Raw genomic sequence first — 27,533 nt, forward strand, 5'->3', positions numbered from 1 at the left:
TAATTGGGTCATTGGTTAATCGGAGCAGCCGCTTATTTGGAACAATTTTTAAAAAAAAACAAAACCAATTGAGAACACAGCCAGGATTCACTTCATTTATTTGGGACACTATGCCGCTTAATTGGGGCACGAAACTGCTGTCCAACATTTTTTAACTAATTTTAGTCAGTCATTGTGTGGCCTTTCAACACAACACTGGGCTTCGAGCGAACAGTTCTTAAATAGCATCACCTGAGTTTTTGTGTTCATAAAGCAGTGATTTTTCTTACTGATAGTTGGCAAGTAATAAACAGTTAGACAATTCTAGACTGCTTTGCTCACTATGGTTTCAAGCATGGATTGGAGGTGCCAAAAATGGCCGGGAGTGAAAATGAACCGATTTCACTAGTTTAACAAGTAAAAAACTGCGAAGAATTTCAATGTATCAACAATCATCTTGAATGTCATAATTAAGATAAAGATTTGGAGAATGTAATTGTCAAAAGCAATGTTTGAAGGCAATCCAATACCTGCATTAGGTGTCTGCTCTGATTTTGTTTATTCACAGTCAATCAAGAGAACAGATCAGGGTACACTGAATGAATTCTTCCATCAATAACTATTAGGAACTAATACGTAGTTTTGTAGTACTGTAGTAGTTTTGGTAATGTTCTAATTTATTCTGTATTTCATTTGAATATTTAATTTGTTACTCAGTTAAATGGTAATTTGTCTTTTTTATACCTTTTTAACTATTTCCTTGAAACCAACTAATTGGTGCAGCCGTTTAATTGGGCTAAAATGTATTGGTCCCAATGTGTCCCAATTAACCAGAATCCACTGTATACATATATTGACTGTGGAAGTAAAACATATGTCACAAGAAGAGTATTTCCCAAGTGGTGAGAGACTGTAAAAAGCTCAGAGATAGAGGATACTGACTGCCCTAGCGTATGATTCTTAAAATGCTAATATGCAGATTTAACAAGTAACTTGGAAAGTTAATAGAATACTTTTATTATAGGAAAATTAAATACAATCTTCAGTTACGCAGGACACTGAGGAGACCGCTTCTAAAGTACTGTGTCTGCTATTCCATGTCCTTATTTAAGGACGGATTTAAAGAATCCTGAGGGATTGATGTGGAGAGGATATTTCTTTCCCTTGTGGGAGAACTTTGAACAGGGGAATTACTATTTAAAAGTAAGGGGTCACCCATTGAAGACAAAAAAAGAGAAAAAGCATCTTCTCTCAAAAGACTGAGGACCTTTAAAACGCTCTTCCCCAAAGGCTGAAGGGTACCAGACCTTCAAGTATCTTTAAGGTGGTGGTTGACACTTAGGGGTGAAGGGTTATCATGGAAGACAGGAATGCAGGACTGTGGTGAACCCAAGATTTTATTAAGGGCTAGAAGGTGTACGATGTTGCTTGTGTAGAAAACACCAAAACTGAGAAAGGATAGTATTTTTGAAGAAAACTTAAGTAACTTCATTTCAACTGTTCCATAATTAATACATAATATTTTTGTTTTGCCTTGTTCAACTGTGGTAAAAATGATTAATATTAGAACATGAGCAATAGGAATAAGCCTTTCAGCCTCTCGTATCTACTTTACCACTGTCTTGCAAAGCTGCTCTTACACTTTACTATCACTTTCTTGTATTAACCACATACGCTTCAATTTTCATAATATTCAAAATCTGTCAATTTTTTTAGACTATAAGACCATAAGACATAGGAACAGAATTTGGCCATCTCGCCCATTCAATCATGGCTGATCCTTTTTTCTATCTCCTCCTCAACCCCAGTTCCTGGCCTTCCCCCCATAACCTTTGATGCCATGTCCAATCAAGAACCTATCAATCTCTGCCTTAAATACAGCCAGCAACCTGGCCACCACAGCTGCATGTGGCAACAAATTCCACAAATTCACAACCCTTTGTCTAAAGAAATTTCTCCGCATCTCTGTTTTGAAAAGGATTCTTGAATTTATTCAGTGAATGAACCTCCATTGCCTTCTTTGAATTCCAAACACCTTATTTCAGGCCTTGACCCTTGATTCTAGATACACCACCAAAAAGAAGCACCAACTCCACCCCTTCATTACCAAGCCTTGCAAGGGATTTTTATGTTTATATTACTTCATCTCCCTCTCAGGGGTACACATCAATTTTAAACCTACCATCGTTGAGTATATTTACTACATTAATGAAATTCGTTGTAAAGTAAATCAAGTATAAATATTACCTGTCCGTGGGTACCTATACGAATCACACCTTCGTGTCTCAAGCATGGGTGAAGTCACATGGATAATTTCAACATTGGATTCGTCATTCTCTTCATAAAGTATCCTGAAAATCCTTCCCCCATCCGGGGCTGGGAAGAGAATCCAGAAATGAATCAGCCAAATGTAAAAGTGATAAGTTTGATGCTCCTCTTGTTTATAAGAAGAGGTGAGTCAAATCAAATACTTATCTCTTCTATTTTTTTCCCCTGGATTATTAAATTTGGCAAATAGATTAGGTTCACTTCAGGAAGTTCCAACAACACCAGTTATGCACAACCCAATGGAAAATGTGAGCCTGGCTTCCTTTGAAGGTAAGAAGTGTTCCTACACAGCTACAAAATTGTGCTCATTTTCAATTATATCTGGAAAGCATAATAAATAGCTTATCTCCGTTCACAACAGGAATTCTGCAGATGCTGGAAATTCAAGCAACACACATAAAAGTTGCTGGTGAACGCAGCAGGCCAGGCAGCATCTCTAGGAAGAGGTGCACATGACTTGTCAGTTTTTGATTCCTAACAGTGCAAGTATACATATTATGGTCACCGTTCTAGTTTCACCACATTATTATGTGGAGAAACAATAAAGATAAGTAAATATAAGTTCAATATCATCACTTATGGGAAAGCATACGCAGAGTTCACTTTTGTTCCTGTATGCCAGTCCCCTCATGTGCACATGAGCTTTTTCACGGTGCCCCGTGTTTCCTACCATGGTCCAAAGACAGTTAGTAGGTTGACTGGTCCATGATTAGGCTAAGATAAATCAGGAGTTACTGGGCAGCACAGCTCAAAGGGCCAGAAGGGCTTATTCCACACTGTAGCTCAATAAATAAAATAAAATAAATGAAGTCTAACAATTTCCTATAAAGGTAGCTAATGCACTGCTTACAAATTCCCCAAGGGCCTCACAAATATCACAATAACTTCTTAAGCTCTACAAATCAAGATCTCCATGTTCCTACAAACCTTCCCTGTGGCACATTCTGAATACTGTCCTCCCTCCTCCAGCAGCTCAGACAGGGCTCAGCTGTGCCCGTCTCATCAGAATTCTTTCCTTCAACCTCTTAGCTTTACTACCTCTCTCTACTCATTAATTTACTCCCATTAAAATCTGCCTCTTGAAAAATAACATTATGAATGATCGTCCTGATAGCTCCTTATCTGGTTTAAGCCGAACCTTAAGAAGAGCCTTGGGACGTTATATTACCCTAATGTAATTGTACAAATGCGAGTCACTATTGTCCAACACAACAATTACCTATGCTAATTACTTAATGGTCCAGAGTACTGCCTACACAAGGAGATGCTGAAATTACACAATATATTTGCAAACATAACTGCTCTTTAACTTCCACGAGTGACGGCAGGATTTCCATTGTGTTGTTCATGTGGGCGGGACTTCTGTGTGCAGAAACATTCTAAATGAGGTCACTGGATAGAAGTCAGCAGTGGGAAAGCATAGTCAACTCTCTTTCTCTCCCCTCCCTTTGAGGAGCACTGAACCATATCCTGGTATCAGCTTCATTAACAGAACCTGCAAATTGAATACATTTCAGGCTAATTGGGTAATGGAAAGACGTTGGCTTTAGTATTGTAAGAGGTTTGTGGAACTGATTACGAGCTAAGCAGACACTTACTATCCTCTGCAACAGGACACCACCAGTAGCCTGTGTACCGGTCAAACTCTTCCTGCAGTACAAAACTTGAGATCCCTGCAGACTTAGGATCGTCTTCTAGGTTTGGCAAACCTTCATAACAGAAGAATGGGAAGCAAATATTAGAATGTACAAATTAAACAAAAAACAGGAAATCTGAAATAAAAGCTGAACATTTGGAAAAATCCACAGGTGTTTATCTCTCCAAAGGCAATAGGTAACTTGTTTGTTGATATCATTTCCAGTCCAGTTATAAATTAACATGCAATATACATTTTTTAAGTTAAAAAAAAGTTCTACGTTACACACACAAAATATCGGTGGATCGCAGCAGGCCAGACAGCATCCATAGGAAGAAGCACAGTTGACGTTTCGGACCAACACCCTTCATCAGGACGTCCGAAACGTCAACTGTGCTTCTTCCTATGGGTGCTGTCTGGCCTGCTGCATTCCACCAGTATTTTGTGTGTGTTGCCTGAATTTCCAGCATCTGCAGATTTCCTCGTGTTTTTGTTATCTTATTGTATTTTTGATATTCTTTGACTGCAGATTATAAAACATAGCATAGTTCCTACATAAGCATTAAATAGGAGTCTGACAACTCAGCAAAATGCCATGAATAATTCTATTTCCTGACGCATATTAATCCCCTTTATCCACACTGCTTGCTAAGCTGTTATTTTTCTTGTGTTTTATAACAATATTTTTTTCCATTTATTTTCTTTTTTTTTATTTGGATAAGGAATTCACAAATATCATGTACTTTTTCACACATATAACCTTTTCCATTTTTTTATATGTATAAAACTACAATTATTTATACATTCTTAAGTACACATTGAGATGATATAAAAGGAAAATAAACATTTAAATAGATAATTATGTACTGTGGTAAATCTAACCTATTAGGCTAAGTAATGGAATTAGTTGTTAAGAAAAATAGTAATAATAGTTTCCATATAATCCTTCTGGACCATTTCCACTGGTCCAAAATGTTGTATATAAGCCTATGTATCAACCATTGTAGGTGTTTATATCCTAATTTGTTCATGCTTGCTCCTGCCTGCAGACATAATTATCCAATCCCTATGTACTTATTTACTTAATTTTTTCATTTTTTTATCCCTTTCCCAAATCTTTCCCTCTACTTGTGTTAATTCTCTGTTTTCCAAAAGAAAACAAAAAAAAACAAACATTTAGACTAGGGGTGCTTACGTTAGCAATATTACTGTGTTGATGAGAAGAGCAGTATAAATCATTAGGAGAGTCATCTAAAGTCTGCTCGCATTGGGGGTTATATATTCAATCCATTTATTCCAGATTTGATAAAATTTTTCTTTTTGAGTTCTCAGGGAGTAAGTCAACTTTTCCATTTTAAATATTTCCAAGATAATTTCGTACCAATCTTCTAATGTAGGTGGCATTGGATTTAGCCATTTTCTAGTGATTGATTTCTTACTTGCCGCTAAGAGGGCCTGCAGCAACTTTATATCTTCCTTCTGTTCAAGAAATAATACATGCCCCAAATAGAGCGTCTCAAAGTTCAGAGGTATCTGGGACGTAAGTACCTTAACTAATGTTCTATGAATACCTTCCCAAAATAGACTTAATTTAGGGCAATCCCAAAAAATATGAAAATGATTTGCCTCCTTGGAGCCGCACCTTCTCCAACACATCACATTTGTATCTTTATATTTTTCCTGATATGGGGTCTTGAAGTATCTTATAATGTTTTTCCAACAATGTTCTCTCCAAGTCAAAGAATTAGTCGAGGACCATTGAAAGCTGCAGATTTCCCCCCAAGCCTCCTCTGAAAGTACCAACCCCGCTTCTTTCTCCCACTTCTCTTAGATATACAGTGTATTTACATTTTTAGCATGGGAGAGTGCATTATATAATCGAGAAACTGATTTACTAGGTATTGAACTGCAAGCCGAATTCAGAATCTTGAAAAATTCTAATTCTACTGTTGATAGGTCTGTATATCTACAACTCTGGCTAACATAGTTTCGTACTTGAAGGTACCTAAAAAAGTCATTATGTTCTAGGCCTTGTTTGTCCTGCAGGATTTGGAAACTTTGTAATACTCTTTTATCTATAAATGAGAGGTAGGTTGTAAGACCTTTCTTTATCCATAGCTCAAATCTTTTATCTCCTCTGTTGGGAAGGAATTCGGTATCATATGCACACCATCTAAAGAGTTTTAACATGTTATTAATTCCACATGAATTAACCACCTTCTGCCATACTTTTAATGTAAGATTTATCCAAGCGTTTTTAAATTTTTCCAACTGGGCCATCAGCTATTGAGGCCTGAAGAGGAAAACTGTCAACTAATCCAAATTCTATTTCCTTCCATCTAGCCTTATATTCCCTATTACACCAATGTAACAGAGGGGTTATCTGTGAGGCATAAAAATAATTTCTCAGGCAAGGAAGAACCATACCTCCTCCTTCCTTCCCTAACTGTAAGGTGTTATATCGAATTCTAGGTTTCTTTCCTTGCCAAATGAAGCGGGAAATCCATTTGTCCCATTCCCTGAATTGATTATCATCCACCTCCACCGGTAAAGTACGGAAAAGATACAATAACCAAGGAAGAATATTCATTTTTATAGTATTTATCCTTGAATTTAAACTTAAAAAGGGGATAAGATTCCATCTATGCATATCTGCTTTTATCTCTGAGATTAATGGCCCATAATTTACCTGTGACAGTGTTGAAAGATCCTTCGGCAGGGTTATTCCTAAATATTTTAATGATTTAGCATCCCACTTAAGATCATATGTATCCTGCAACTTTTTGGATGGTGTATAATTTAGGGACATAACCTGCGCTTTCTTTACATTTATTTTATAACCTGATATTTTCCCAAAGTCATCCAACAGTGTAAACAATCCTATAAATGATTTTTCTGGTTCACTCAGATAGACCAAAACATCATCTGCGAACTTTCTGTTCAATCCCTGCCATCTTGATACCTTTTACGATTTCGCTCTGTCTTATTAGTTGGGCAAGCAGTTCAATATATAGCGCAAAAAGGAGAGGAGAAATTGGGCATCCCTGTCTAGTGCCTCTCTCTAAGATGAAGGAGTCAGAGAGGTCCCCATTTATCTTAATTCGGGCTGTAGGGCTGTCATATAGATTCTGAATTACTTTAATAAACTTTTCTTGAAAGCCGAATCTTCCTAACACTCTGTATAGGAATGCCCAACTAACCGAATCAAAAGCTTTCTCAGCGTCCAATCCTACTACCATTGTCTCTGTCTCATTCTTATTAACCTGTTCTAATATGTGCAGAGTTCTCCTTATGTTGTCCTGTGTTGGTCTTTGTTGAATAAATCCAGTCTGGTCTAAATGGATTAGGCCAGGTAAAAGCTTTTCCAATCTGCGCACTAATATAGATGTAAATAGTTTGTAATCTAAATTAAGAACACTAATTGGCCGATAATTGCCACATTCTAGTTTATCTTTACCCTCTTTAGGAATAACTGAAATAATCGCTTTTCTCCAGGAAGGTGGAGTTTCTCCTCTCTGCAAGATCCAATTAAAGGTGTTAAGTAGTAATGGGGCTAACTGTGTCTTCAGGGACTTGTACCACCCTGAGGTAAACCCATCAGAACCCGGGGACTTTCCAGCCTTTAACCTAGAGATGGCCACGTTCAGTTCTTTGACAGTTACTGGTTCTAATAAACTTTCATTTTGTAAATCTGTAAGTTTAGGTAGATCTAAAAAATTCAATACACTGTCTATATAGGGCTCATTGGGGGCCCGGGGTTGAGAGTACAGCTCTCGATAATATGTTTCAAAACTCTCTTGAATTTTCCCTATTGTACTCTCCACAAGCTTTGTCTTTGGATTCTTTATTTTATGAATTGTATTGTCTGCTTGTTGTTTTCGTAATTTATATGCTAATAATCTAGCTGATTTACCTCCTACTTCATAATTCTTTTGTCTCAGGTAAAGAGAATTGGAGTTTCCAATGTATAAATATCGTCAATTTCACTTTGAAATTTCCTAATTTCCTGTTTTCGATTTGAATTACTTTTGTTGCTGTCTACAACTTGAAGTTGTTTTAATTTTCCTTGAAGGTCTGCTAATTTTTGTGCATTGATTTTTTTCATGTGAGTGGTAATGGAAATAATTTTCCCTCTCAGTACAGCTTTCAATGTATCCCATAAGATCACTGGTGATGTTTCTCCCGTGTCATTAAGGTCTAGATATTCTTTGATTTTTCCCCTTGATCTCTCCATTACTTTCGGGTTATTGAGTATATGTGAGTTTAGCCTCCATAGTGTTTTCCTCATTTTCCTTTCCAGAATTAGAGACATAGAGACTGGGCTATGATCCGACAGATCAATTGTTGCAATATTACAGTTTTTTATCCTGAGTCTATCTGTATTAAAGATAAAGAAATAGTCTATCCTTGAATAGGCTGAATGAGGGAAAGAGTAATATGTATAATCTTTACTAGTAGGGTGTAATTCCCTCCAGACATCTATAATTCCCAACTCCTCCATCAATGAATTCACTTTCCGAATCAGAGGTTTATTCTGAGTAACTATTCTTGAAGAATCTAATATAGGATTTAATCTAATATTAAAATCCCCTCCACAAATTACTACCCCTTGAGAACTGACCATTAGGTCAAAAACGTGTCTATAAAATGACCATTCACAACCTAGAGGAGCATAAACATTCAGCAATGTTATTTCTGTACCTTCTATTCTTCCTGTGATTTTTACGAACCGTCCTTCTTTGTCTCTAGTCTCTGAAATATGTTCATAATTAAGAGTACTTGATATTAAAGTAGCTACCCCTCTTTTGTGACTCAATTTATATGATGAATAAAATACATGCTTAAAGCCCATTCTTTTTAATTTTCCATGTTCAGATTGGCTCATATGTGTTTCCTGGAGGAAAGCTATTTGTGCTCTCTCTTTTTTCAATTTAGACATAATCTTATTTCTTTTAATTGGATTCAAAACCCCATTAACATTATAGGAAATTATTTTTACCAATTCAGTTTGCATTTTTCTCTAGTAGAAAAAAAAACACTCTCCTTTTCTAACCAAACAGTAAGCAATCCCTTCTCAACAGTAAACCAAGACATATAACCACACCCTAGACATTTTTGAACGTGCAACATTTGAAAATTTTTCCCGACTTCCCACAGTGAGGCCTGAGCACCGACCCGCCTCAGTTCAGAGGGATAACCTCTATCTTCACCGTGTTAGAGGGTCCTCAGCAGTTTGAATAATCATAGAGAATTTTCTCCTATTTATGTCTCGACCATATTGCTATCATTCAAGTTATTCCGTCTAGTTTATTTTCAGTTACCAGTTTTCATTTTACCTTTAAGTCCGATTTACTCTTTTCAGTCATTTCTCTTAATTAATCTGTACTCTCTGTACATTCGCGTCTGAATATTTGCAGCTTTTCCTTGTAGTTTGACACTCTGGTTCGTGTGGAGTGTCCTCGCCCCACTAACTGCCACGACTTCTGCCGAATCCTCTCCAGTAGCGACTCCGGTTGGGTGCCAACTTTAATAGGTAGTCCCCGGTCTGCCAGGTCCAACGTTGCCTTCTCCACTGTAGCGTAAGTTTTTGTCCCTTCGTCGTAAAAGACTCTCAGCCGAGCTGGATACAGGGTCTGTCTGGAATTTGATGTTGTTTTCCTTCAGGACTCTCCGTGTTTCCGTATATTCCTTCCATCTGGCAAGAATCCCCGGTGCGTAGTCGTGGTCTAAACTGATTTTACAGTTGTTCCACATAAAACCTTTCTTTTGCCATGCCCTTTTAAGCACCTCTTCCTTCGTTCTGTAACTGAGAAATCTGACCAGAATCGATCTGGGCTGGGCGCCTGCTGGAGGCTGTGGTGCCAACGCGCGGTGAGCTCTTTCTATCTGTAGGTCTTTTGCGGCCGGTATATCAAGGTTCTCTCTAGGTAGCTTCTCCACGAAGGGAATCATCAATCTGGGTTTACCTTCAGTTCCTTCGGGAACTCCGTAAATCCTCACATTTTCCCTTCTCGAGCGGCCTTCTTGATCTATTAGTTTCCACTGGAGCTGGTCTTGCAGCTTCAGCATTTCTGCTATCACCTCCTCTGCGTTTTGTAGCTTCTCTTCAATTCCAACAATCCTCGCTTCGGCTTCATCTATCCGCGAGTTAGTTTTTACTATTTCTCCTTTAATATCTTCCAGCTGTTTGCTGTTATCTTGTCGGAACTCGCAAATCTCTCCGAGAATCAAGGACAGAGTCACCGATTCCCCCTCATTATCTCCGTCCTGGCTTGCCGTGGGGGAGCTAGGCCCGTTGCCTTGCTGCGTCTCTTTATGTTTATCAGCCTTCGGAGCGGACTTTTTAATCTTGTTCTTAGACATCATCCTTGCCCCTTTTATTAATATAGTTATGCAATATTAACTATTTGTCTAAATTCGATTATGGGGCAGTTTACCTTCTTTTTTGTCGAGAGACCTTTTCCTTACGCCGCCATTCCCTTGATGACCCGGAAGTCCCCCCCATTTATTTTCTATGTATTCTGCTTTCCCAGTTATACAGAATATACCGGGTTGCTTGTGGCTTTCAACTCCAAGGTCAAGTCCCGCATCCACAGCAAAAGTTTCCCATATCCTTTTCCCTCCCTCAAGCTATCTACCTACCAGGGAGGGAGATGAGCTTTCTTGGTACACATACATTGAGATATGCTGCACAATGAAATGCATCATTTGCATCAATAACCAATACAGCCCAAAGATGTGCTGGCAGCAGCCTGCAAGTGTTGCCATGCTTCTGGCACCAACATAGCATGCCCACAACTTATCATCCCTGACTTGTATGTCGTTTTGGCATGTGGGAGGAAACCGGAGCACCCTGAAGAAACCTACATGGTCATGGGGAGAACATACAAACTCTTTACAGACACTGGCGTGAACTGAACCCTGATCTTCCGATTGCTGGCCCCTTATAGTGTTATGCTAACCCCTAGGCTACCATGCCGTCCTGTACCGCAGCCTTTCTATCTATTTCCCAGAGTCTAGATCACTGCCCATTTCTCATTCGTCTCCATCAAAGCTGATCTTTCCTTCTCTACATCCTATTTAAAACACACTTTTAAAATTAGTTCACCATCACTATGGGCTGTCTCTATTCCTTCAATTGCATCTCTCATTTCTGAAGCACTAAGCCTTTTTCTTGGTGAGGAATTGTACATTTCACATTGCTGACTCTGTATTTTACATGGTGGGGAGAGGTTCTGAATTTCTACAGACCGCATCTATTCGATTTTTGTCAGTCAGGAAGTTTGACTGTGTCAACGTCTGGAAGGAATTTCCCAAAGGGCTGAATGTCATTGATGTCTTTGTGGCACATCTTCCACAGAGAAGGTTTACTTGTGTATTTAATTCCTATTCATAGACTTGTGAGGACAAGAGACAGATTTAAACAGCTTGGTCTTCTGGATTAGTGCTCTTCATTACTGATCATTTACAATCCATCACACATTTCATACATCTTGCCAGGTGGAAGCCAATCTTTGGCAAGAAAGCGTTTTGGGGAACCACAAGGTTTAAAACCCACTGCAAGAATTCCAAGACTAGATTCCGTATGTTAACTTTGATACAGGGTTATTGGAACAAATCCCATAAGAAGCTGTAGATGAACTGCTATCAAAAAATAACTGAAATATCACTTCAAAGAATTTATTTATGAGACAGGAGGAGGACAATTTACCAGTCTGGCCCATGACAGTTCCTGGCAGAACACTTTCCCAAGTCCCACTCTCCCTCTCTGCCATGACTGCATCATTTCACCTGGCATAAACACACACACACTCACCAGGAAAACATGCAAACTCCACATAGACAGCACTCAAGGTCAGGGATGAACTCAGGCTGCTGGAGTTGTGAATTATTGGACAGAGGATGGTTAAAGTAGGTTTGATATTATTGTAGGCACATAGTTATCAAGAATGGATTCAACAACACTGTGGATAGAGGATTATCAGAATGATCTCCACACTGCACATTGAAGATTATTGGAACGGATCCCAAACACCTCGTAAACGTGACATTCTGTGAAATTCTCACCAATACCTTTATGTGCAAAAGTCAGTCTCCTTTCCTCTCCCGATTCAATGTTAGAAATCCACAAATCATTGCTGTGGATGAATGAAATCCAAGATGAATCAGTGGGACAAATTTTGGGATCCATCCTGATGTTGGGGCAGCTGGTCTTTACTGGCATAGGGTTTTTCGGCTCATTCTGCAAAGTAGAACAATCAAAGGATTTACCGATTCCTATCAACTGTTGCACCACTTTAAACCACTCTAGTAAATAACTTATTCATTGCAGAATAAGTTGCTCAGCTGTGGAACACAACAACCTCTGCCCTTTAACAGTTTCTAGTGGTTGCTCTGATTTCACAGCAGTAAGTTTGTTTTGGTGGTACAGAGATTGTTTGAAATCTAAACTCTGTACCACCACAACAAACTTCACTTGGTCAGTTCTATTCATCCAACACAGAGTATCTGTTGAAAGCAATCCTTGTTTTTTTAATATCTAACTGAATCACATGGAATCAAACCTTTGCCTGCAGGTGAGTGATTTGCTTAAAGATCTTCCTACACTGTAGGAGCCATGTATCTATTTTACGTCTGTCTGTTTTGTATTTCGTGTTGCGTGTTTATTATGGGTAACCTGTCATGTGGGTTGGTGTGTAGTAGAGGCAAATGAGTATAGTTACGTGTTTGTGCCTGATCAGTTCAGTTTGGTCTGGTTAGAGCCAAAAGGTGAGCTGGAGTGACATTTTGTTTGTTGACCATTCATTTCTCTATTACACAAGTTTTGTTTAATATCGCTAATATAGTTCAACCGCTTAGTTATGCTAATTGGAAACCCAAGATCGCTATATCGCTAATTTAGTTTTTTTTTAAATCGCTCCAAAATTGTTCGTTTTGGCTGGTTTCATAATAAAGGACTGAATGTACTTATATTTTGATTTTGGAACTTCAGTATTTTAGAATCACATCATACAGTGTCAACCCCTATACTCAATCTCTGAGCAAACTGGTTTCCTTTCAAGTAACCACTACACAGACTTTCATTGATTCTACTGTGTTTCTTGGTACTTACTGTGAATGCCCACAAGAAAATGAATCTCAGGTGATATACATTGTATGTACTTTGATCATAAATTTACTTTGAACTTTGAACAGTTCTCATGTCAAAGCTTTGCATCAACAACCCTTATCTAATTTACCCAGCAAACCACAGGAAAATTATTTTATCTAATATTGATGCATTTTGCCCAAGTGTGATCAAGAAACAGATTCTGAAACTTTCTCATCCTCCCTGGTCTTCTGCAATTGGATATTATGTATTTTTGTTTTGAATTTCTTCCTTGATAGGATGTATGTGGTAATGGGAAGCCTGCATTTAATAACTACCATTAACAATGCCGTGCCAATGGCTTTTGGGACCGTCTGGTAAAGGATACCATTGAAATAAAACCAGAGGAAAAGAATCTTAACAAAGAGGAAGGTCTCGCTCTAAGTACATACTGGAATCCGACTGTAAACAAGGTGGGACAGTGGAAACCTGATTGGATGAGGACTAACCAATCAGGAGGAACAGACGACAGGGGTATAAATACCACCAGACTAGACATGACTAGGCGTCATCCTCGATGAAGACTGTGGAGTTTGTCATCGAAATGCCGATTAAAATCAATACCTGTACCTGGCTGGGACCCCGAGGAGAATTTATTCATTACCCTTAACAGCTTAGATGGTGGTAAGCAGTACTTTAGAAAGTACTCTCAGAACACTGTTGGTTTTGGATTTCCAATGTTCTGACCAACTAATAAGGAAGAAATGGCAATATACTGTACCTGCATTCAGAGCAGAATAGAGAATGGCACACCGACCTACTGAGATTTTTCCCATTCATTAATTCTAACCCTGACACTGGTATCACAACTTTATCACAATATAAAAAAATCTAGAAATACCAGGCAAATAGAATAATTTCCAAATGACATTAGAAGGGGAGTGTTTTGCGAGAATGAATCCATTAAGTACACATGTATAAATAAGACATCAATTTGGTAGTAGTATGGGTAGATTACCAAGCATTTTAGATTCTATGTGACTCATTGAACAGATGCCAATCAGAATGGGTGTAGGTCAAATGGACAAGACAAGCTATAGACATTTAGCATTAAAACAGATTAGACATTACACACTAAATGTACATTTCACACGATCATCAGGCTGTGGAATTTTGCAAAGAAAAAGACTCGAATACAGCACAGCCACATGTTTTCCCACAGGGTAGTAACAATAGCCTGTAAATCAATCTCGAGTAATACTATTACTTCAAAGAGAAATACATAAAGATTTGCATTTATATTATGCCTTTCAATTCACTTGTAGAACATCCCAAAGTACTTCACAGATAAAGAACTATTTTTGAAGTACTGTCATAGTCATAACACAGACACAGCATACTCCCACAAATAATGTTGATGTTTCATCAGTTACGCCAAATAGGGTTCAATGTTAGTCTGGGCACTAAAATTATTTTTTACTAGGTTACACTGGACAACAAAGATATTGCTTCCTGAATACTAATGGGTGTATCTTATGGATTTTGGGCTGCTGGTAATGAAAATCACCATGAAGTTACCCTATTATGCACCTTTTTTTAAAAATCGCCTACCTTTGTTATTTAAATTCATAGTTCAAATCAGAATAAATGATGTCAAGGTTAAGGAAGGCATTTTTCCACAAATCAAACAGGTCATCAGTGACAAGCAATTTGAAGAATTTCGAGTGGGACCGGAGAAAATCGCATGGAAGGCATTCAAGGATGTTATTGATTTTTTTTTTGGCAACTACAGAGCACCAAACTATGTGCAGCTGGTTAACAACATGCTTCAAGCATACAAAACCATGAAATGCAACATATCACTACAGATACATTTTCTGCATTCTCATTTAGACTTCTTCCCTGCAAATCTTGGCGCTGTCAGCAACAAGCGTGGTGAAGGGTTTCAAAATCATCAAAACATTTTTAGCTTAGTTGAACTATTGCAAAGCATTAACGCCATTATGCAATTAAATGCATTATATTAAAGTTAATTTCTTGTTTCTCCAAATTGCTATGTGATACAAGTAGTCTGAAATTATACTTGTGTTCAACTTCAAGTGATCTAGCATAAACAAAAAAAAAATTCTGAGAACACTTCTGAAAAAAATTGTTGTCCCGTCTCATCTGTCCTCTAATCCAAAGAATATATTCTCACAGGAAATGTAAATGAGGAAAAATATAGCTGAAATTTGTAGAATGAGACTCACAGTGAATCCTGTGCTACTGCCGTCCACTGTGTAATAAATGTTGTTGCTTGCCTGAAACAGAAACATCCCACTTTCTTTGTGGAAATCATATGAGGCAATACCGATTGTTCCAATTCGTTTTCTTTCTCTTAACAACTCCTCTTCACGACAGTAAATTCCATAATCAGGAGTAGACTGGGTAATAAAGGAGAAAAGCTCATTTAGTTTCCCTTATTTCGAAATAAGTAAAAGACAAGACATTAGCACGATTGGCCGCACCTGAAAGTAATCCAACAGGGGATTCCACGGGAGTAAACGTTCAGCATCCTTGCTTATCATGTGGGGAATTTCTGAGTAGAACAATGTGTTTTCACGGTTTTCATTTGACATTGCTGAAAGAGAATTATATGCTAAAATCAATTACCTGTCAGAGCAAGTCACAGTAATATTAACAGTCAGAATTCTTCAAATCAACAATGGACAACAAAATAATGCAGAATATTGGATCCAGCAAGACAGCCTGGTAGGGCTCTGAAAACCTGTGCCAACCAACTGGAAGGAGTGTTCAAAGGTATTTTCAATCTCTCATGGCTGCAGTTGGAAGGTCCCACCTGCTTCAAAAGGGCAACAATTATCGTATACCAGTGTGTAAGGAGAGCAGGGCAAACTGCCTTAATGGCAATCATCCAGTAGCACTCACACCTATGGTGAAGAAATGCTTTGAGAGATTGGTGATGGCTACAATAAACTCCTGTCTCAGCACAGCCCTGGACCCACTTCAATTTGCCTATCGTCACAATATGTCTATGGCGAGTGCGACCTCATTGGCTGTTTATGTGGCCTTGGATCACCTGGACAACACAAATACCCATGTCATGGTGCTGTCTGTTGACTACAGCTCAGTGTTTAACACAATCATTCCTACAGTTTTGATTGAAAAGCTCCAGAATTTGGGCCTCCGTGCCTCCCTCTGCAACTGGATCCTCGACTTCCTCACCGAGAAATCAGAGTCTGTGTGGATCAGAAGAAACATTTCCACCTCGCTGACAATCAACACTGACAAAACCTCAGGAATGTGTATGCTTAGCCCAGTGTTCTACTCTCTCTACACCCATGACTGTGTGGCTAGGCACAGCTCAAGTACCATCTGTAAACTTGCTGACAATACAATTGTTGGCAGAGTTTCAGACGGTGATGAGAGCGTGCACAGGAACGAGATATTTCAGCTGGTTGAGTGATGTCACAGCAATAACTTTGCAACCAACATCAGTAAGGCCAACGAACTGATTGTGGGCTTCAGAAAGGGTAAGAAAAGGGAACCTACACCAGTCCTCATAGAGGGATCAGAAGTTTCTGGGTGTCAATATCCTGGGCCCAACATATTGATACAGGTACGAAGAAGGCATGACAGCTGCTATATTTCATTTGGAGTTTGAGGAGATTTGGTAGGTCACCAAAGACTCTCACAAATTTCTACAGCTATTCTGTGGAGAGCATTCTAACTACTACATCACCATCTGGTATAAGGGCTCAGGATCGAAAGAAGCTGGAGAAAGTTGTGAACTCAGTCAGCTCCATCATGGGCACCAGCCTCCACAGCAACCAGGACATCCTCAAGGAGTCATGCCTCAAAAAGCCGGCGTCCATCATTAAGGACCCCCATTACCCAGGACATACCCTCTTCTCATTGCTACCATCAGGGAGGAGGTACAGAAGCCTGAAGACCCACACTCAGTGATTCAGGAACAGCTTCTTCCCCTCTGCCATCTGATTTCTGAATGGACATTAAACCCATAACACTACCTCACTACTTCTTTTATTCTGACAATACTTAACTATTTAATATATATATACTTACTGTAATTCACATTTTTTTCCTCTATTATTATGTATTGCATTGTACTGCTGCTGCAAAGACAACAGATCGCATGAGAAATGCCGGTGATATTAAATGGGATTCTGATTCTGAATGTATGGCAACACTTGAGTGCTGTCCCCAGCACACCCTTATGTTGCATTATTGTTAACGCAAACACCACATTTCAAAGGTGCAAGATTCAGAGTACATATGCAGTGTACAACCCTGAGATTCATCTTCCCATAGACAGCCATGAAACAAAGAAAACCAGCCAAATAATAACATCAAACCCCCAACTTGTAAAGAATAAATCATGCAAACGGCATTAAAAAAAAGCAAAAAACACAAAACTATATAATGTCAAACCACACAAGTCATCGAAACAGTCCAGGAATATTCAGTTCAGTTCAGTTCAGTTCAATCCAGTGCCACATTGTTCGGTGACTGCAGGCTGCAGCACCAGTCCACCTCGATCAAAACCCCACGAAATAGCAACAAAAAAAACGGCAACCAGACAACACACGCAAAGTGCTGGAGGAACTCAGCAGGCCAGGCAGCATCTATGGAAAAGAGTACAGTCAACGTTTCAGACTGAGACACTTTAGCAGGACTCGGCCCGAAACATCTCATCCTGAAAGGTTGACTGCGCTTCTTTCCACAGATGCTGCCTGGCCTGCTGGTTTCCTCCAGCATTTTGCGTGCGTTGCTTGGATTTCCAGCACCGGCAGATTTTCTCTGTTTGTGAAAGGAGCAACCAGAAACCAGAAACACATCATAGCACAAACCACAGAGCCACTGTATGTGTTAGTGAATATGCGATAAATAAATGAATCTGAATGTGAAAAATCTTGCGTTACAGAAGTAATAGTCATGAAAAGGCGCTCCTAGGGCTGTGTGCTCATATTGCTGTTGTTCACTAGGCTAACACATGAGGGCTCTGTTAACCAGTTTAACCAAGTTGTCAAGTTTATTGACAACACAGCCGTGGTTGGCCTCATCAACAACAGCGATGACGAGACAGTGTCCAGGAAGGAGGCTCAGCGGCTGGTTGAATGGTGTGAGCACAATATCTTTAGCCTCGGCGTGGACAAGACCAACGAGCTGGTTGGGTACTTTAGGAAGGTGTAGGCTGTCTACTCCTCACTGCAAGTAAACAGCTCCTCTGTGGGGAAGAGTTAGGCAGCACCAAGTACCAAGTTTCTGGGAGTACACATAATGGATAATCTCTCTGGGTCCGTCAATGACACCTCTTTGGTCAAAGTGTCTGAAGAGACTGAGGTGAGTGAGGACTCCCCTCTGCATTCTAACCAATTTTAACGGGAGCACCATTTAGACAGCGTCCTGACCGGTTGCATCACTGTCCAGTACGGGAATTGCAAGGCACCTGACCATAAGACCCTACAAAGGATTGTGAGGACTGCCGATAGGATCGTTGGTCTCTCTTCCACCCATTAGAGATATTTATCAGGAGCACTATGCACCCAGGGCCCTTAGCATTGTCAATGATCCCTCCCATCCATCCAGCAATCTCTTTTGACCCCCTACCATCATTCAGGAGGTACCGTACATTAGGACAAGGACTGTTAGGATGGGAAACTGCTCTTTCTCCCAGGCCACGAGACTACTGAACTCACTGCCACTACCCAGGTCTCATCATGTATCGCGTTATACTGTTTACTTTTTAACTTGCATCATAAATACACCTTAATATTTGTTAATTAATTTGCAGTAATATTACTTTATGTATGGTGTGCGAGTTATACAGTTGCAAGAAAAAGTTTGTGAACACTTTGCAGTTACCTAGCTTTCTGCATAAATTACTCACAATAATAAGACAAACACAATCTGCCTGAACTAATAACACACAAACAATTTTACTTCTTCTCGTCAATACTGAGTACACCATTTAAACAATCACAGTCTAAGTTCAAAAAAGTGTGTGAACCCGTGGGGTAATGCCTTCTACAAAAGCTATTTGGAGTCAAGTGTTCAAACAATGAGATGAGATTGGAGGTGTGGGTTGTAGAGGTGCCCTGCCCTATAAAAAAGACACACAAAGTCAGGTTACTGACAGAGCCTGCTCTTCTCAAGAAAGATCTGTTTATGTGCACTGTGCTTTGATTAAAACAACTTTCACAGGACCTTGGAAGAAGAATTGTAGACATGCATGAAGCTGGAAAAGGCTACATAAGCATTTAGAAAGACCTGAATGTTCATCAATCCACAGTAAAAGAAACTGTCTACAAATGGAGAAAATTCAGTACTGGTGATACCCTCCCTAGGCGTGGGTGTCGTGCAAAGATCACACCAAGAACACAATGTGCAATGCTGAAGGGGGTGAAAGAGAACCCAAGGGTAACAGCAAAAGACCTGCAGAAATCCCTACAATTTGCTAAAGTCTCTGTTCGTGTATCCACTATAAGAAAAACACTGAACAAGAATAATGTTCAGGGAAGGACACCATGGGGGAAACCACTTCTCTCCAAAAAAAAACATTTTTGCTCATCTCAAGTTTGCAAAAGACCACCTAGATGTTCCACAATGCTTCCGGGACAGTGTTCTGTAGACAGATGAGACAAAACTTTTTTGGCAGAGATGCATTTGGAGGAAAAGGGGTACTGCACACCAACACCAAAACCTCATCCCAACTGTGAAGCATGGTGGAAGGAGCAGGGCCTGGACAGCTTGCAATCGTTGAGGAAACAATGAATTCAAAATTGTTACAAGACATTTTCCAGGAGAATGTCAGGGTAGCAGTCCGTTATCTGAAGCTTAATACACGTTGGACAATGCAACAAGACAACGATCCGAAATTCAGGAGTAAATCAACAACAGAATGGTTTAAAGAGAAAAAAAAATTGTGTTTTGGAACAGCCAAGTCAGAGTTCAGACCTTGACCCAATTAATATCAGATGGTAAGAAAGGAAAAAATACTTCAAAGGTATTAAGAATTGTTTTAGAGCATAAAGGGAGGCAGAAAAATCTTTCTACGTATAAAAGGCTCTTAGGATATGGAATGTTTTACAATATGTGATTATCAAACACGAAGTTAATCACAGTAACTAAAAAAGAAATTAATAAATAGATGAATATAGTGCTGCACGAGGCGCAATGGATATTTCCACAGTGAAAGCAGAGGGCAATTGGATTACTCTCAAAAGCATCCTATAATGGATCAATTTGCAATATTCAGCACTATAATACTAACAATATGTAAATGCACACTGATTTCTTTATCCATTACATGCACCAATAAATGCAAAACTTTCATGTATACATACTAAACAGTCCTAACCTTCCCAATTTTATATTCAAATAACATTGAAACTTCATTGATTGAAATACAAATATTTTTCTTTACTTTTAAAATATTGAGGATCTGCTGGAGGCAGTTTAGGCTTTTCTACTGATTCTTATTTGCTCTCAAATTTGTTAAAAACCAAGCAAAATTTCACAGGGAAGTAAAGAGTAAACTCTACTATCGTTAGGACTGGAGTCAGTTATAGCCAATGCAATAAGTGCCAAATAAAATCGCCTCCCTTTCCTCATGAATGAGATTTAATCAGTGAGTTCACATGATAACCCCAGAGTTTTTGCAATAAATTTTCAAAGACATTCAGCTTTTTATTTTCAATGTTTTGTTCTCAGCTGAATTAAAACTCTCACAAAGCCAATTTAAAAGTTGAAATCATATTCTTTGGATTATTAGCTTACTAGAAAGGATCGATAGCAAGAGCCTCAAACAATGCCATACGTCACTGAACAGTAGGAAATGTTTGCCTTTTTCAAAGAAAGCTATATAGAGTGACTTTGAAGATCTCAGGGTGTTTCAAGGTGCTTTATCACCAATGAATGACTTCTGAATGGTAATCACTGTGATAATGTTGAAATAAAATGTTTAAAATATTTCTTCATGTCATGTTATCCATCTATTGGATAACATTCGTATTAGTTATACTTTTACTTTTTATTCTTCTGTTTTCTTTGCCTTATTGTTTGTACAGAAATGTCTTATTTTTGAAACATTTTAAAGCATCAAACATATTCGAAATATGGTTAATTAGTTTAAATGTTTTTATAAATGAGCTTACAACTTTTCCTCTAAGAGAACCACAACCTTGTTGTGGTTCGGAGGCTTGTGGGCCTCAATGACCTGGAGAGGGATGTTGGCTGGAGTCAGGACTTTATGCTTTGGCTCTTGGTAGGGTCACCCATGTCAAACAGGTCAAAGGGTAAAGGTCAGACTAAAAGTGATCCACCATTCCTCCAGGTTTGGGGGTTCAGCTCAGGGCTAACAACCCTGATTGGTAAGACAAAATTGTTATGGAAACAGCAAAGAATCCTTCTATATCTGAGCATGACGGTATTCCTGAGTTTCCACATTGGACTTGCATCTCTGACAGTAGTGAAAACCGTGAGGAAGCTACTGACTTGACGAAGGAAGCCCCAAACACCACCAGAGATGAAAGACCTTCATTGCTACCCTAAACATCAGAGGCGTAACAGACAGTAAGAAAGTTACAATTTCTGTTTGAAATGCATTAAACAGAAATGAGGTTCAATACATTCCTTAGCTCAGCTTTCACTAAGCCCCCATCGAATTCCATGTCGACAGCCCGTGAGTCTCAAAGAATTGCCCAAAACCTGCAGTAGGTCCTCTTTTGCTCCGAACAAACCTTATAACTAAAGCAACTCCAGCTCACTGTGCCTGATAACATGCTGAGAAATTTCCTCTGTACCTTCTCGAGAGAAGCAGGCTCCTTCCTACAATACGACAACCTAAACTTGTATGTTGGTGGGCATACAAGAGAGAACTCAAATGAAGGCAAAAGATTGGAGAAAAGGAGAAAGAAAAAGACTAGTTAAAAATCCAATATTCTAATTAATGTCCAGCAAGATTCCCACTAGTTGAAGAGTAGATTCGCTACGACCTGGGTATGTGGTATTGCCAATAAATAAGAGAGCATTCATCTCATACATCTATATTGCATCTCTGTGTATCTAGTCATAGGAGATGATGCAGATGCTGGAAGTCTCGAGCAACACACACAAAATGCTGGAGGAACTCAACAAGCCAGGCAGCATCTATGGAGGAAAATAAACTGTTGATGTTTTAGGCCAAGACGTGATGAAGGTTCTAGGCTCGAAACATTGCTGTTTATTCCCCTTCATAGATATTACCTGGCAGGCTGAGTTCGTCCAGCATTTCGTGTGTCTTGCTCTGTGCATAGAGGACCTGGATGAGTTCAGCACTGTCCATCTTCAGAAACATGAGCACTAACAGTCAAAAACTTCACCGACAAACAATGTCAAAATTGATGCTGGTGAGGGACAGGATTGATAACTGGAAAATTAACAGGAAATAATAACATGCTGCAGATTATTAAGGAATTTACTCTTTTGGAGAGAAGGAGGATGAGAGGAGACATGATAGAGGTGTACAAGATAATAAGAGGAACAGATAGAGTGGATAGCCAGCGCCTCTTCCCCAGGGCACCACTGCTCAATACAAGAGGACATGGCTTTAAGGTAAGGGGTAGGAAGTTCAAGGGGGATATTAGAGGAAGGTTTTTTACTTAGAGAGTGGTTGGTGCGTGGAATGCACTGCCTGAGTCAGTGGTGGAGGCAGATAGACTTGTGAAGTTTAAGAGACTACTAGACAGATATATGGAGGAATTTAAGTTGGGGGATTATATGGGAGGCAGGGTTTAAGGGTCGGCACAACATTGTGGGCCGAAGGGCCTGTACTGTGCCGTACTATTCTATGTTCTACGTAATTAGTATGTCACTTACTGATGTAATTCCAATCCAAAAAATATCTGTTGTAATCATCACGAACAACAGTCATAGAAATGTCCCACTAATCCCAAGTAAAGAGACAGCCCAGTGGAACGGGCTGTTAAACAAAAGTTACTGTTATTGAACATACCAACGCACAGGGGATGTGTCAAGACATCAGAACCAGGTTTACTATCATTAGCATACGTTGTGAAATTTGTTTGTTTTGCAGCAGCAGGTCAGTGCAAAGGATACAAAATTACAATAAGATAGATACCTGGACCAAAAAAGAAATCAAAATAGTAAGGTAGTGTTCATGGACCATTCAGACATCTGATGGCGGACAGGAAGCTCTTCCTAAGACTGTGAGTGTGTGTGTGAACAGATCGAACTCGATGATTATAATGTGACTACCGGCCACACGAGAAACAATGCAAATATAACTGCTTGGTATTATTGAGAATCAGAAGCTACTCACCCAAATAATAGAGCCTATCTGAATAAAGTCCCTCTGGATCATTTTTCTTTACGAAACAGAAGTCGTGAGGAGTCTTGGCCATCATGTGCCCATGCATCTTCCTGTCAGTGATTAGCTTGCGTAGGCGGCTCCAGGAGTACCGCTCCACGTAGTACGGCTCAAAGGCCTCTGACTCTCCAATTTCCACAGCAGCGTTTGCGGAGGCGGTTTCGAAAACCTCAATGTTTGGTTGCTCGGTTTCCATTGCTGCAGCCATCACCTCCCCTCCTGAGAGACAAAGACAAGAGCATGAAAGACCAGCCTGCAGCGGTGCAACGAATGAAGTGCCCGCTACCTCAGCATTGCAGTGTGTGATGTCCACCATCCTGTTACTCCTCACTCCACACGCAGCCCCAAGTAAGCTGAGCCCAGAAAACACCATCCCACTACCTCTTGCTAGTCAATGGTAGGTTCATGACATTAGCCAATCTCATTTTGAGCTTTTGTCTGGATCGGAAGTACAGAGGCTGCAGGACGTGTGGAATTAGGAACAGGAAGCAACTCCACATGATCCAAGGAGGATTTGTTCCTTTTGATTTTTACTTGCCCTGCGACTAGGAGCTCAACACCTACCCCTCATCGGTTCAGGTTAAATTAACTTCAGTCTAAATTCGATTCTCATTCAGTGGAATTGGAAAAGCCAGTGCTGTTTTTACTCTGGCAAACAAACTGATCAGAAAAAAATACATTCAAATCCCCATTCAATTTTTAACCAGATTAATAGATGTGGTGTACATTATAGTAGGTGCACCTCAAAAGCTCTTCATTTGTTCTAAAGCATTTGGAGGCATCACAAGGTGTTTACAAAAAGTCAGAGCATTGCCTGTTTCTTCTTTACCAATTAAAATACAAATCAACAAATGCGCTGAGACATAAACTGACACAATCGACCGTCCAGAAACAGCTCTACACAAAGCATCCAAGGTCCGATTTTGCTGGGCTAAAATAGGTGTCAAGGATCAAGTTCTGCGATTCTTTGATTATTTATTGGGAACAATACAATAACACAACTGCAAAGACAAGGGAAAAAACTGATTTTAAAGTTTTACTGGAAAATTATTAACAACAAGCTAGATAACCATGTTAAAAATGAAGCCCGAACAAAATGTGCCATTTAAAAGCGTTTGACGTACGTTCTACAAAGAATAATAGAGGCCATTCAATAAAAGACCGAGTTTGAAGAGCTGACTTTGAGGAAAGGCTCAAATTGCATCAAACGACAACCTCGGGATTCAGTTCATGAGTTAATGTCAGGATTGGATTTATTTCGCACTACCAGCGTCCGCAGTGTGTGGCCGTGGCACGTTAGCTGGATGTTTCCGAAAAGCCAACTATGTTAAGAGGAGAACAGATCGAGACTATTCTTGGACGGTAGGATTCCGAAATTATTTCAGCTGAGGAACGTGCAAGGTGGTAAATATGTACAAGCAACACACGCAAAATGATGGAGGCCGGGCAGCATCTCTGTAGCATGGACGTTTCGGGCCGAGACTCACGAGTCCCAGTGATGGGTCTCGACCCGAGGTGTCAGCTGTACTCTTTTCCATAGATGCTGCCTGGCCGGCTGAGTTTTGTGCGCTTTGCTTTCGATTTCCAGTACTCCTGTTGGTAAATAAATACAACCCGTTTTAACTTGCAGAGCTAGAATGCGATGCACGCTGAGGATTGCACTGTTTCGTGTTACAAATCACAACGGGTCCAACACTTTATTCAGCGTGTTCGTGCCTCTAAATAAATAAGGTAAAAGAACAATTGCAAACAACATTTATTCAATCCTCACCCACGCACTGCACCGCTCTCACTCTCTTCCGGGCTCTTTATGCACTTCCGCTCTCAACGCCAACGAGATGAACGCAAGAGGAGCCGCATTCCTCGTCCATCCTCCTGAACCAGGGCCGCCTGGTGTCGCAGTGCTGGTGGACCTCCGTGCGCAGCGCCGCCACCGGCCGGCCTGCGGGGGATGAGCGCCGCCTGCAGATCGCCGTCGCTGCCGCTGGAGTTCACTGACCAGCGCCACCTAGCGTCAACGCCGCGGTTTCTCTCAGGAAAGGTGAACGAACATTTAAAGGTGGCCAAGCCAATCAGCTTTTGAGCGAGATAAATCAAACTTTCACACTTTCGGCACTTCTCAAATGTCTATTGTCAACGTGATTTTGAGATTTATTTAAAGAGGATAATTCTGGAGTGATCATCAATGATCAATGTATGATCAATAAGCTCACTGACATCAGAATGACAAAAAATGCCCAATCTGTGTTTATGAAATACCTTTCAAATCCGCTGCGTGCAATGTGGTCTTTAGCAAGGAAACTACTTTTCAATAGCAGTCTACTTCAAGAACAGGTACTTCTCTTCAACCAATCCTTCTTAATTTAACCTCAGAATCAGGTTTATCATCACTGGCATATGTTGTGAATTTTTTTTTGTTTTGTGGCAGCAGCACAGGACAAATTACTATAACTTACAACAACAAATAGGCAGATTGTTTGATAGATAAATAATAAAGAAATAGACAGGTACAGAAGTGAGTAGACAGATAGACACAGCACTGTGCAAAAGTCTTAGGCACCTTAGCCATATATAAAAGTTCTGGAGAGGACTGTAGACAGTTATTGCAAAAAAGGAACAGCAAGGTTTCATGGATTAATAAACCTTTCAGAAATCTGATGGCGCAATCCTAATCACTATCTCAGTTTAGCAACACAATGACAACTTTGACAGCTTTGCACTATAACAGATTTTACTGTCTCTGTTCTAATTATGTTGTTTCCTGTAAAAAAAAGGTGTATAATTTATGTTTTCATGTCTGTGTCGACCTTGGATGTCGCATCCTCGTTGGCTAGACATGCAAGCCAGGGCAGTACGATATGGAGAGCGAGCTGTTGCCTGTGTAAAAGCTCCCCCTCTCCACGGATCTGATTAACCCAAAGGATGGCAGAGGCCGATACAGCAGTGTCGCAGGAGTTGCCAGTCCGCGCTGAATTTAGGATTGTGGTAAAGACTCCAGCTCCAGATTATTCCCTGAAGGCTTACTCCTGAAGCCTTCCCCGTGAGTGGGCAAAGTCGCAAGGCTGAGATTTCCTTCTACTGGATGAGCTGTCAATCATGACCGACGAGCCCCATCTGCCCAAAGCTACAGGTTTTAAGGCGCCAGCAGCCGTCCTTTGCCCCTTCTGTTAGCAGAAATGGTTCCACTGGGCTTAGTAGCTAAGCCACACGTGGAGGCCAGGAGTTGGACTTGGTTGTCAGAGGCTATTTGAAGTACGCTGCATTGGAGACAGTTAAAAGGTAGTGGGAGCTTGTCCTATAACAACCTTACGGAACCATGTGTTTGATCTAATGTTTGTGATGCTGCAGCAATTAAGATCTCCATTGCCGCTGCACATACATGTACTTGTGCAGGTGACAATGAGCTCGACATTGACTTTGACTGACTATGCAAATGGCTTACCCTCTTGTTAACATTGATTGAGGTATCGTACTTTGCCTGGATATGTGAGATAACTCCCCTGCAGTTCTTCCAACAGCTTATGGGGAAATCTTCCATTCACGTGAGTGAACATAGGTGTCTCAGTGCACAAAGTGAAACTCTCAAAATACCTGCAGGTGCTGGAAATCTAAGAGAAAAACAGGAACTGTTGGAAATACTCAGTAGGTCAAGCCGTATCTATAGGAAGAGAAACTGAGTCAGCAGATTAGGTCAGAAACCCTTCATCAGAAATTCAATATCACATCTCATTCAAAAGACTCCCAACGGTATAGTGCTTCCTCACTAGAAAGTTATCCAAAGTTGAAAATTAATGAACTGCTTCTTCTTCTTCGTGTGCCTTGCGCGTTACACGCTTGGGTGATCATGGCTCTCCACATCGAACGATCCCATGCAGCGTCAATGATATACCTCGCACACTTAGATCTGTTAATGAACTCCAGGTGCTGGAAATATGAAATTTTTAAAAAAATGCTGGAAAACATCCGGCAGGTCAGGCAGCACGTAGGAATGGAAGCAACGCCCACGCACACACACAAAATGCCGGAGGAACTCGGCAGGTCAGGCAGCATCAATGGAAATGGACAAACAGTCGACATTTTGGGCCAAGACCCTTCTTCAGGACCAGGAAGAG

The 27,533-nt window shown here is 40.0% G+C and overlaps 1 protein-coding gene across 1 annotated transcript in view; it reads right to left on the reverse strand.

The window, feature by feature from the left end:
• LOC140209745 (dipeptidyl peptidase 8-like) overlaps positions 1-25,236 on the reverse strand; it is a 58,347-nt gene extending 33,111 nt beyond the window's left edge. The window contains exons 1-7 of the mRNA XM_072278161.1: positions 25,193-25,236; positions 23,374-23,640; positions 15,539-15,651; positions 15,281-15,454; positions 12,017-12,185; positions 3,906-4,016; positions 2,227-2,355 (exon numbers count right to left, since the gene is read on the reverse strand). Coding sequence (XP_072134262.1) covers positions 2,227-2,355; positions 3,906-4,016; positions 12,017-12,185; positions 15,281-15,454; positions 15,539-15,651; positions 23,374-23,629 — 952 coding nt within the window. The 5' untranslated portion in view covers positions 23,630-23,640; positions 25,193-25,236. The remainder of the gene's footprint in view (positions 1-2,226; positions 2,356-3,905; positions 4,017-12,016; positions 12,186-15,280; positions 15,455-15,538; positions 15,652-23,373; positions 23,641-25,192) is intronic.
• Positions 25,237-27,533: the final 2,297 nt, after the last annotated feature.

Source organism: Mobula birostris, chromosome 14 (assembly GCF_030028105.1).
Source record: "Mobula birostris isolate sMobBir1 chromosome 14, sMobBir1.hap1, whole genome shotgun sequence".
NCBI lineage: Eukaryota > Metazoa > Chordata > Chondrichthyes > Myliobatiformes > Myliobatidae > Mobula > Mobula birostris.